We start from the raw sequence: 13,340 nt of genomic DNA, 5'->3' as shown, positions 1-13,340 counted from the left end.
TTAACGAGATTATTGATTACTTTTGAAGGTGAACTACGTGATGCGCTGTTTATATAGTTAATACAACAAGAACAGCTTATATAGTTGTCTCAAATATCTTTTTAAAAATCATGGAGATCAAAGGTGTATCAATTAAACTTTCAGAGCAGTAAAGAATTCTAAAGTAAACGACGATGACGATAATAACGTTAATAATTTTAACACAATTTAGAATAACCGACCTCATTTTAATATCTCTTTTATTTTTAATATCTCTTTTATAATTGAAAATGACGGCATATGAGCGGTTGCTGAAATAGAGCAAGATAACTCAATCACTGAAATAATCTTTGATGAGCCGCAATTGTTAGTTTAATCAACTTAGTCGCCACGCGTAGAGACTAATGGCATTGAAGTATGCTATTGAAGCGAATGAGGTCGGGCTAAGTAGAGTCACAGTGAAGGCACACACGTAGTTATGTAATCTATCTCACATATCGTCGTCATCAGACATGTAAAAACACACAATGTGCTACGTGGTTTATACGTTGGTGTTTTTTTTATTGGTATGCATCAGGATTTCTCTGTAAAAGTCAAATAATTATGTGAATCCGAATGTAACCACAGTTTTAAATTATGTTCTTTTTTCATACGTAATGTGAGAACATGTGTTAACGATATATTTCGTTTTCGCATTTAGAATCAATGTGAAGGCTGGTTTTGAAATATTGTTTCGTTAATGTTCGACACCTAAGATTCAATTAAGACCAATATAGAATACAAACCAAAACCAAATGTTAGCCGAGAAAGAGATATATTTCTTCCATGTCTTCAAAACCTCCAAGATGTCTCGTACTTACGTGAGAAGCTCAGATGTAAAAAAAATCAATAAGATATTTCGAGTTATGTCCTACTTAATGAAGCTGTATTATGCGTTTTTCAGGACAACTAAGATACTTCGAATATATTTGCACAAGTATAAGAACAAAGAAGTCACCAACATAAAAAATAATACCTGAAGCATGTTTAACCTACTTTCTGCATTATCTGAGCCTAACGACTAAATAAAGAATACCGTGCAGTCTAGAACATTTTCTTTGATATCCAATCAATTGTGTTCTTATAACAAAACATCTTTTGGTTCACACGCTTGTTATGTTTTGTCAGGCTTTATAGGTTATATCTAAAAAAATCATGGAGTTAAAAGAAAAGAAGATCTTTACGTTTTTAGCTTACTAACAATGAAGACGTACAACAGAAGCAACCCTTATAATTACTTACAAAACAGCGAACAGGGCATCTTTTTTGAATTTGACCAATCAGGTTGACATTATCAGGTAAAGATTCCAAAAAAAGTATAGTTGTCTCAAATATCTTGTTAAAAATCATGGAGATCAAAGGTGTATCAATTAAACTTTCAGAGCAGTAAAGAATTCTAAAGTAAACGACGATGACGATAATAACGTTAATAATTTTAACACAATTTAGAATAACCGACCTCATTTTAATATCTCTTTTATTTTTAATATCTCTTTTATAATTGAAAATGACGGCATATGAGCGGTTGCTGAAATAGAGCAAGATAACTCAATCACTGAAATAATCTTTGATGAGCCGCAATTGTTAGTTTAATCAACTTAGTCGCCACGCGTAGAGACTAATGGCATTGAAGTATGCTATTGAAGCGAATGAGGTCGGGCTAAGTAGAGTCACAGTGAAGGCACACACGTAGTTATGTAATCTATCTCACATATCGTCGTCATCAGACATGTAAAAACGCACAATGTGCTACGTGGTTTATACGTTGGTGTTTTTTTTATTGGTATGCATCAGGATTTCTCTGTAAAAGTCAAATAATTATGTGAATCCGAATGTAACCACAGTTTTAAATTATGTTCTTTTTTCATACGTAATGTGAGAACATGTGTTAACGATATATTTCGTTTTCGCATTTAGAATCAATGTGAAGGCTGGTTTTGAAATATTGTTTCGTTAATGTTCGACACCTAAGATTCAATTAAGACCAATATAGAATACAAACCAAAACCAAATGTTAGCCGAGAAAGAGATATATTTCTTCCATGTCTTCAAAACCTCCAAGATGTCTCGTACTTACGTGAGAAGCTCAGATGTAAAAAAAATCAATAAGATATTTCGAGTTATGTCCTACTTAATGAAGCTGTATTATGCGTTTTTCAGGACAACTAAGATACTTCGAATATATTTGCACAAGTATAAGAACAAAGAAGTCACCAACATAAAAAATAATACCTGAAGCATGTTTAACCTACTTTCTGCATTATCTGAGCCTAACGACTAAATAAAGAATACCGTGCAGTCTAGAACATTTTCTTTGATATCCAATCAATTGTGTTCTTATAACAAAACATCTTTTGGTTCACACGCTTGTTATGTTTTGTCAGGCTTTATAGGTTATATCTAAAAAAAATCATGGAGTTAAAAGAAAAGAAGATCTTTACGTTTTTAGCTTACTAACAATGAAGACGTACAACAGAAGCAACCCTTATAATTACTTACAAAACAGCGAACAGGGCATCTTTTTTGAATTTGACCAATCAGGTTGACATTATCAGGTAAAGATTCCAAAAAAAGTATAGTTGTCTCAAATATCTTGTTAAAAATCATGGAGATCAAAGGTGTATCAATTAAACTTTCAGAGCAGTAAAGAATTCTAAAGTAAACGACGATGACGATAATAACGTTAATAATTTTAACACAATTTAGAATAACCGACCTCATTTTAATATCTCTTTTATTTTTAATATCACTTTTATAATTGAAAATGACGGCATTTGAGCGGTTGCTGAAATAGAGCAAGATAACTCAATCACTGAAATAATCTTTGATGAGCCGCAATTGTTAGTTTAATCAACTTAGTCGCCACGCGTAGAGACTAATGGCATTGAAGTATGCTATTGAAGCGAATGAGGTCGGGCTAAGTAGAGTCACAGTGAAGGCACACACGTAGTTATGTAATCTATCTCACATATCGTCGTCATCAGACATGTAAAAACGCACAATGTGCTACGTGGTTTATACGTTGGTGTTTTTTTTATTGGTATGCATCAGTATTTCTCTGCAAAAGTCAAATAATTATGTGAATCCGAATGTAACCACAGTTTTGAATTATGTTCTTTTTTCATACGTAATGTGAGAACATGTGTTAACGATATATTTCGTTTTCGCATTTAGAATCAATGTGAAGGCTGGTTTTGAAATATTGTTTCGTTAATGTTCGACACATAAGGGTAATTTACTGGAGTTTTACGTATAACAACTTAAGTGTCTGGTTCCAAACATATCTTTGGTCTATATGAATTACGTAAACATTTTTCTGAATAAATAGTCATAAAGAATCTTTTTCCTATTGATAACGCATAATTGTTTGAATATTAAAATTAGTCTTCTGACATGTTTACTACCTATGTGTCAGATTTTATACTTGTGAATATATCATTGCTCTGCGCAATATATTTCAAAATAATTCTGCACATACATGTAATGGGCCGATTGTAAAGAAATTTAAAGATGACATCGTCGTTGACGTCTTTATTGTTAACTTTGAACTCCATAGAACATTTATGTCACATTTGTTATCTACAATATTTCGAACAAGGTCGAGACAACTGTTTCAACTATAAGACCTTTATTTAAAGTTATGACCATATTGTAAAATAGTTTATTAGTTAACAACATTGCAGTTAACAATTTTTAAGCTTTAACAATCTGCCTAATAAATGACAATTTTCAGGTTTGTTTTAACTTTAAAAGTTTTCATTGAAGCCAATGAGGGCGATACTATCAGCAGTAATATCATTACAACAGAAGTGAATGGCAATGTATGACCCATATAAACTTTATTTACAAAGCGATGCCAATTGCAAAAACCAAAATATAACAACGAAATGCAGACAATTGATAACAGCTATATCCTTAGAGGAAATTATTAACTAATTTATCGATTCATCAATGTCATTTTTCGTATATCCTGAACAAATCACGGATATGACCGAGCATTGCTCGACATAGTGTCGACAATAGCAAAATGATAACAGGGATCACCATAGCAAACTGCTGCATGTCAATATCGGAGATTGGAAAAATGCCTAACAAACGTACAGATGCTGCGTGCCGTCTGTTACAGGACAATTTGTTTAACAAAAATGTTCCTTACTTGTGTATGTTCGGGAAGAAAACAGAATCTAGGTTGATATTAGACTGCAACTTAATTAATCTGATGGCCATACATCATTGATTTCATTCACTCAAAAGGTCAGCAATTATCATTAATAACCGGTTATCTGATTAGCTACATCGTTTTAAGATTCAATTAAGACCAATATAGAATACAAACCAAAACCAAATGTTAGCCGAGAAAGAGATATGTTTCTTCCCTGTCTTCAAAACCTCCAAGATGTCTCGTACTTACGTGAGAAGCTCAGATGTAAAAAAATCAATAAGATATTTCGAGTTATGTCCTACTTAATGAAGCTGTATCAGGCGTTTTCCAGGACAACTAAGATACTTCGAATATATTTGCACGAGTATAAGAACAAAGAAGTCACCAACATAAAAAATAATACCTGAAGCATGTTTAACCTACTTTCTGCATTGTCTGAGTCTAACGACTAAATATAGAATACCGTGCAGTCTAGAACATTTTCTTTGATATCCAATCAATTGTGTTCTTATAACAAAACATCTTTTGGTTCAAACGCTTGTTATGTTTTGTCAGGCTTTATAGGTTATATCTAAAAAAATCATGGAGTTAAATAAAAAGAAGATCTTTACGTTTTTACATTTCCAGGTTAAGATTCACAAAACCGGTTCGATAACCAGGTATTCATTTGCAAAAACTGTTGTTGGCAAAACCAGGTTAAGATTCCAAAAACCAAGTTGACAATACCAGGTTAATATTCCTAATAACGGGTTGACTATACAAGGTTAAGATTCCAACAGGCTGACATTACCAGGTTAAAATTAATTGCAAAGGCTGGTGTTGACATTACCATGCCTATGAGGAAGACTATCTATTGACGTGCAATGAATAGGACTTTAACATTTTTGTAGCAATTGTTCAAACAGGGGAGGAGTTGGTAAGAAAGTTAATTAAATCAATTAAATAAGCTCTAATTGTATAACTGTTATTGTGATTAAAATAGCAATGCCTACCTTTCTATAGATAAAGCATATTTTACAGAAGGATCCTATTCATATATTGCAAACCACGAAGAACAAGGAAATGCACCCAATTACTGAAACCGCTGACGAAATTATTAAAATGTGGTCGATTCTATATCGTTCGTGTTTGAACTGCAGCACGCGATGCTTATTGGACAAAACATGAGGATCTAGGAATTGCAGACAATTACGGAAACCGCAGACGAAATTAAAACAATTCGATCGATTGTACATCGTTCAAAGATACAGCACATGTTTAAACACTTCACTATGATACCTATTGCACAAACCATAACAAAAGAAAGTGCAGATTGCTAATGAACCGCAGACAAAATTAAAAAAAATACTCGATCTATGCCTCAATGTATATCATCGTAATTCCTGAACATACCACGGCTTAGGTTATTTACTACTAATTTCGCTATTTTATTGTACATGTAATAAATCCACACTTAAGAATTGTAACAAAGACTATTTTTAATGTTTCACGTACATGACAATCTACATTTCGTCAAAATGCAATTGATTCAAACAATAAAAACGGTTTGTCACATTTTTTTTTCTATGAAAACTCACTTACTTTAAAGTAAGACACTGCTATTTTAATCAAGTAACCCATGTTGCATCAGACCGGAAGAAGTTCAGCAGAAACCTCTGAGATATTCATGAAAAACATGTCTATGATTACAGGTATTCGACTGAATTCAAAGTTAATCAACTATGAATAATGTGTATTTCCCAGACGTAAACAAAATATCCGAAGTAGCGTTCTTGATCTTTAATATAGAGCGTGCATTCTGGACCACATCCGGGCACTTGGCATTTAGTTATAACGTACTTGATGAACCGAGCAGACCAATACTCGACATAGCGTCGACAATAGCGCAACGAATAATTTTTAGGATGATCATCTTAGCAGACTGCAGCATGGCAAAAATCAATATCGAAAGTGGGACACAATTGCATTAAAATGTAAAAATGATGCGTGGCGTCTTGAACATGACAATTCATTTGATTTAAATTTCCATTCTTTGTGTAGAATTGGGACTCAAACAGAATATGGCATTATTCTAATACAAAAATGAAATGTCAGAAAGAAAAAGAAAAGTGATACTTTCAATGGTGCTTGTCTTCCAAAACGTCTTCGACACTCGACTTTAATTTCATAGTTGATGTAGATACAAAGATATGTACTGACTTATGTCTAGATTAATAAAAAAATGTGAACTTTTTCCCGACATCATACGACATCTGAGAAACCATGCATGTACTAGCAGAAGGTTAAAGAGCCGAGAATGTTTTATGTCTGACCTATGCTGGCAGACGTTTTTCATCTTTTACGCACAATCGTAACTCGCAATGTCGAACTCTGTTATCTCGATGTTCTGGTAATCAGGGTAAATCACAATTGTAAAAAAAAAAACACAACAAATTGCGAAATGTTCAAAATTTAACATGTTCACTCGAAAATGGCACACGATTTAAGATTTTTTACGTCTAATTGTTTAAAATATTTTAAACTCTCGCAGTCTCGGGAACTATGTTGCGGAAATAGAAAGCCCTTGATCTAGAATGTCATTGATCTGCTGTTACAGACAATGAACCTTGCAAAGTATGGTGACCAGTAATAGATTATCCTGTCATGTGACATCAGAGAAACGTCAAAGCCAGACGGCCTTCGTTAAATATAAATGACCAAGAATTACTACCGCAATTACAGCAAGCCTAGATAGAGGACAAGTAACCAGACAAGTTACCAGGCGGACAGTATCATGGATGTCATTTTCAAGGCTTAACGGTTAAAATAACAACTTATATTGCTTTTGACCTTCAAGTTATGTAAAGCTTTTCATGGATGGCTGGGTTTAAGTTTTTCTCAATTTACACTTAATATGGAACTACATGTTGTCATATTATTCAAGAACTTTATTTTGGAAAAAAATAATCGTAAAATTTAATCGACGATCATTTCACAATTCTAACCAGGGCTGGTATTCAATATTGATCTTAATTGAGTCTGAGAACGATGTAGCTAATCGGATTACATGTTATTAATACCTGACCAATAGAGTGAATGAAGTCAATGATGTGTGACCATAATTCTAACTTATGTTGAATATTGAATATCACCCAAGGCTAAAGCAAGTTTTCCATGAACGGGTGACGATAACTGATAAGCATTTGTGACCGTTTCTGGTGAGACGTTTTTCCATAAATGCGTGTGTGTTGTCTGTGCATACATTGAAAATTTTATTATCAAGCAAATTTCTTTAATAAGTAACGAAAATGAAACCACCTTAAACCATCTACGGGTTCATGTGGTGTTGTTTTTTGCTTGATTGTTTTCTTAAACGAAACATTAAATAAACATGTTTTCGTGCATATGGAAGTGGACTACAGATGCGGACAACGCATCAGCCGTTCATAGAAAATATCTTTACAATTAAGAAAAGCGTTGGAGTTAAGATAACATAAGATAAATACCGGATCGTGGTTCGGGTCGAGTGCCTCTACCAACGTTTTGGCATGTCCGTCGCTGACGAGCTTGTGGCGGACGCTGGGTCCATGACACATGACGACCAAGATGCGCGCGCTCAGGATCTGGAGGCAGTGGTGCGTGCACGTGCGGGTACGCGTGCTGGGCGTGCACTTCTGTCGCGTGCCGATGATTCGCTTGTGCATGGTTATATTGTTATGTAAAATACTGAGGATGTGTGAGGGGTCGCAGGAGGTGAGGATCTCAAGCGGCGTTCGGTGGACCTGGGTCGTGTTAGAGGTATTACTAGAGCGCGAGTCCTCTCGTTCATCGCCCGTATGTCGCTCGTGAGACTCGCCCTTGGAATGCGCGTCGTGGCTCATCCGCCGCTCACGCTTTGTGAGCGAGAAATGGCGATTAAGTGCGGAATTTTCGTCCGAATTAGCTTGACTGCATTTCCGTTTTGGACTTGAGCCCCGATAGAGATCATTATTAGACACGTGCTCAGAGTTTTTGGTTAATCCTGCCACTTCGTAGTTCTTGAACACTATACAGAGGTCTATTATTCTATTTATAGTACATAACGCCGTGAAATGGAGACTTTGCTTCCCTTTAAGTAGCTCAAATCCGATGTTAAGCAGCCGGGAGAGGTCGTAAAAGTTGTCAAGCCTGTCCTCTGGAAGTTTGGTGCTCTTTAACTGCTCGAATATTGTCTGAAAATATTTGAATCATGTAGTTGAAACTTGTTTGTTTAATTTTGTTATTACATTATGTTTTAAGCTTGTGAGTATGTACGCAGTAACATTGCCATTTTTTCTGTAATTTCGTACTAACAATTTTAAACTTTTTTGTGGTCTACATAATATTGTGTAAACTAAACACTAACACTGTTTGTACCCATCGCTTCTTCTGATTTACTGAAATCAATGTATTGGAAAATTTGAAGGATACTGCCTTCTCATTGGACAAAATATCATGTTGACCACTAAATATAAATCACTCTACCGATCACAAAAAACATTTACCAGTAATGCAGAACCAAGGTTTGAATTTTCACACGACAAATCCTCTTTTTTCAATCGTTTTAAGAGAGATGCTGATTTAATTGGCAACATAATTTTGTGACGTCATTGTCAAATCATTTAAAAATAAATTCAACCCATCATGGTTGATAGTGGACGCTTTCCAGCTGTTATTGCTGCGACACGGAAACCAATGCCGATTGGGTTCGTGAAAGTTATGAGAAAGGAAAGACGTACCTTAAAGATGCAAACATAATCCCAAATAAATTATATCAAAATTAATACATTTGTTTTTAATATACCAAACAGGATGAATCCAATTGTTCATATGAAGAACACCATATTGAATTTGAAAGAAAGATGCAGAAAACACGGTATTTCTACCTTATGAGACGATAGTTGGTCACATTAAACATTTGAGCACTCACTAATAATTTAATATTTTTGCGTTTTCAGTTACTAAAAACACGGCTAAAATCTTGATATCAGTTATAAATATTTTCCATAAATGCATTATTTAGTAAGAAGTTAGAGTTTATCACTCAAAATATATAATTTTTTTGTTATACATGTATACTGATTCTGAGTAAGAGTGCCACTTTTACGATTTGGCTGCCAATATTGAAATGTTTGCAAGAACAATCCTCTTTGGTTAGAGGAAACATATTTAAGTAAACGAAAATGACAGTGAATGCTTTTCTTGGGGAACTCATGGGAATCATTCAGTCAGCGCGTCAAGGCCGTCACTAATATACTTTTCAAAAAATTTGAACGCCATTACAAATTTATTTACACTCTGTTGTCAAATTTAGTAGTGAAACATACTGTCAAAGCTATTAAGAGACAAAATAATAGCAAGGACACTAAACGAGAATTTTATTTAAGAGACCCGCATAAAACGAAACAACACAGCCTTTAGTTCCCAGAAATACTCGGATTATAGTACTCTATAATGGCTTTCATGAGATTTCTCACGGTATTTATTTGAACGTGTCAATGGATTCATTCAGAAAACTTGTTTGAATGCAGCAAATAACACGACAATAATACGATTATCTAAGGAATAGTGCTGATTGAAGTATTTCAAGTTAAATATTAAAAGCTGTCAGTGCATCGCTTGTTTTTAATGTCTCCTTCACAAGAGAAGCAAAGTCATTTAAAATGGAACAATCCCTGAACAGCAAAGTCATTTATAATGGAACAATTCCTGAACGATTTGTTTAGATAAGGAAATAGGTCGTCGGAAAGTATTACGACATCGCAATAGTTTACGGAGTGATCTCCCTTCACAAGCAAAGAGGTTCTTTGTTACCATGAAATGAAAATAAGTTTTTAAGTCGCATTATATAACGTTGTTTTAAAAAAAAATATATAAAAAAATAAAAAGTGAAAAAAATATTAACTTTTTGAATGACGTCAAGTGATTTGATAGTACTCGAATGATTTCCTATCTGCACTGTCACTGGCTGAAAATGTAGGTTGTATGCGAAAGAGATTGAAATAAAGGTAGACTTAGGTATTTTTGTAAAATATTTAGGCATACAAATCTAGTTGTGGTAGCTATATCTCAAGCCAATGCCTTCTCGACTTAAACTCAGCTGACAACCAATATTTCAATCAATTAAATATCAGATAGTACTAGGCTTAATCATTCAGAATTTCAACTTTCGCGGGTGTTTAAATGACAAGCTATTGACACCCTTCCGATACACACACACTGTGTCAGTTTAAGCGTTGACAATGTGTCAACCAATGAGTATTCTAAGTCGGTAAAGATGCCTGAAGTACTATATTTATGATTAAGAAGGGCTCGTTCGTAACGCTCACTCCTTGCATTCTTAATGATTTTACTTCACGTCATACAACTGTTACTAAACCTACAGTAAGACGCACTATACAAATGATTCCAGCGTCTGACACACTTGATTTCAAATGTTATTTACACACTGATACTTGAAATGGAATTAATAACGAATAATCGGCGCGTTGATACAAATGCTGAGCAAACAGGACGAATGATTCAGTCCACACTTTGATAAAAAATGCTGTACAAATACGGGAAACGATTCAATCCACTCGGCGAAATGATGTATGAGTATCTGACTCCGTTAGGAATAAATATTAATTCCGATTTCCTTTCTATTGACATAGCGCTAATTTCCCACGGCACAAGAGATAAATAGTTGATGTATTATGCAATATTTGTAAACAGAATGTCACATTATGCATTTGAGCGAAATTATTTTTTATGGAAAATTCTGAAAAAATAGAAATACTTTTTTGATTGAGAATTAAGGGTAGTTTGTATTTCAAAAGTATCTTAACGCGTACCGACTTTTGGCTATATATAATTTATATCCTTAAAGATGCACTCTTATCCCAAATAAAATTTACCACAATTAATAATATTGTTTTAATATTCCAAAAAGGATGAATAAATGTCGAAAACAACGGTTCTTATGAAGGATACCGAGTTTAATTTGAAAGAAATGACCATAAAACACGGTATTTAATATTTTTTGCGCTTTTTGCTATTAAAACCACGGTTACCGTCTTATAATCAGTAATTAATATTTTCCATAAATGCATTATTAAGTAAGTAGTTAAAATGTTTATCAGTCAAAATGTATGTTTGTTATACATGAGAATGTATTGATTTTGAATAAGAGTGTCACTTTCAGGACAAAAGTTCGGAGTTTTCGTCCGTGTAAGCCAGACGGCACATTCGATGAACGGTGCGTTTTAATTCAATATAATTTATGGCAGGAATTGATCATGCCAAATGGATTAAATGTACACCATGGGACAATGAAAAACAAACTGTTAACCATCTGCTTTTCTTCTATATTTTTTACGTGATCTAATGGTTTATTGATTTTTTTGACCATGTTCAAAATGTAATGAATCTATAAAAGGGCCGTATCTTTCATATTTTATTCGCGGAAATATCCACTACGGATGTTTAAATCACATTTAAACGTATATAGCATTGTTAAGAGTAGGAGTTAAAATAATTATAAAACCTTTTTATTTGTGTACGTAATGATTGGGGCGTGGTCGAATGGTCATTGTTTTAAACATGGAAGCATCAACATGTTTCCAACTTGACATATTACCGTCATAGACGTGTTATGTTGTGTTTGTAGGCATTCAAGGTCCCAGATTCGTTAAACGGATCTTACTTCCACTAAGAATTGTCAATTGCCAAAACACGTTTGTTTAATAACACCATCTCAATTTAAACGTGAGCAATATGCCAATACGTGAACACATGAGAACTACGTCAATACGTGCTCTCGTGAGAAAAACGTCACTACTTGAATCCGTGAGCAATCCATGAACAATATGCCAAGACTTGAAACGATTGAAATTAATAAATATTTATTCACTGGAAGGGAAAACCAATATTTTGCCCATGATTTATCATTTGTTTCAAATACATTAGCGCATTGCTTAAATCTTGTGTGGATTTTGCATGAACATCATTAAAATATAATTCATGTTAGGATGTCTCCTTGGAAGAGAGACGCTAAGAATTGCAAGACCCGTGCAGAACTTTAGCTTTACGTATATGAATTACAGTAAAACGATGCCGTTCGTATACATATAGGTCATCATTGACTTCCCGGTTTTTCATTTCTGTTTTAGAAAAAAAACGCAATATTTATTGAGTTATAACAATAACACATCGACAATAATTCGTTGTAATGAGAGAAGGCAGCAGAAATAGGGCGTTTATTTAAGAAATATGATTGCATTTTTGTGAGAGACCGCACGCCATGAAGCCAAATGAAATATGGTGATTATTTGAGCTAAACATGGTCTGCTTAATAGATCATTTTAGATGATAGCACGCTACGAACCGATTTGTATTTCATAAATTAACTATAAAGGTATTAAAGCCTCGATTCCCCTTCAAGTTTTCGACCATATCGTGTTGGGGTGGTATTCAATGTGCATCTTAAACCAATCCATAAATCAATTCACTGTATAGGTCCCTTATTTAAATCCAGGAATCCGATTAGCTACATCGTTCTTAGATCCAGATCCTTTTAAGATAAGTATTGAATACCAGCCCAGTATAACATACTACCCCAAGACTGGCAACTGCTGTGTATAATATACTTCGATGGCTTTTAAGGTGTTTTTCCCGATAAGTAATAAACAGTCCTATGTATAATTCTAAAGAAATGTCACAACCGAAGGTGATCCTCTCATAGCTTGAATATTACCCGTCAGTCCTTAAATATTGTTAAAAAAGTAATAACATGACATTTCAATACAATTCTCAGAATTTAATTGCAAGAATTATAAGCATATATAGAAATCCTACAAACCATATTGCCCAAAACAACGTCAAATATTTTCTAATATAACAGACGAAACCTTATACATTTTACACTGTCATAAATGTGAGCGACAAGAAAATATAACTTTTCAGTTCCTGCTACTATTCTTACATAATGAGAGGATATACGTAGACTCAACACTGAAAATGCGAATTACGAAACATTGGATAGGTTCGACAACTACGAAAATGTCTCCCCTAAAACACGTTAAATACTGTCTGACATGCAACCATTGCGCATGCATTAAGTAGCTTCAAATAGCACCCCTACCCTATGGATGCGATTATTAATATGTGTATTTATCCGAATCGT

General features: G+C 34.1%; 1 protein-coding gene across 1 annotated transcript in view; it reads right to left on the bottom strand.

The window, feature by feature from the left end:
- Positions 1-13,340, bottom strand: part of LOC128210573 (1-phosphatidylinositol 4,5-bisphosphate phosphodiesterase epsilon-1-like) — a 181,789-nt gene that overhangs the window by 98,867 nt on the left and 69,582 nt on the right. Inside the window, exon 5 of the mRNA XM_052914925.1 lies at positions 7,666-8,370. Coding sequence (XP_052770885.1) covers positions 7,666-8,370 — 705 coding nt within the window. The remainder of the gene's footprint in view (positions 1-7,665; positions 8,371-13,340) is intronic.

The sequence above is a fragment of the Mya arenaria genome, chromosome 12, assembly GCF_026914265.1.
Source record: "Mya arenaria isolate MELC-2E11 chromosome 12, ASM2691426v1".
Taxonomy (NCBI): Eukaryota; Metazoa; Mollusca; class Bivalvia; order Myida; family Myidae; genus Mya; species Mya arenaria.
This window is presented reverse-complemented; position numbering and strand designations above follow the sequence as displayed.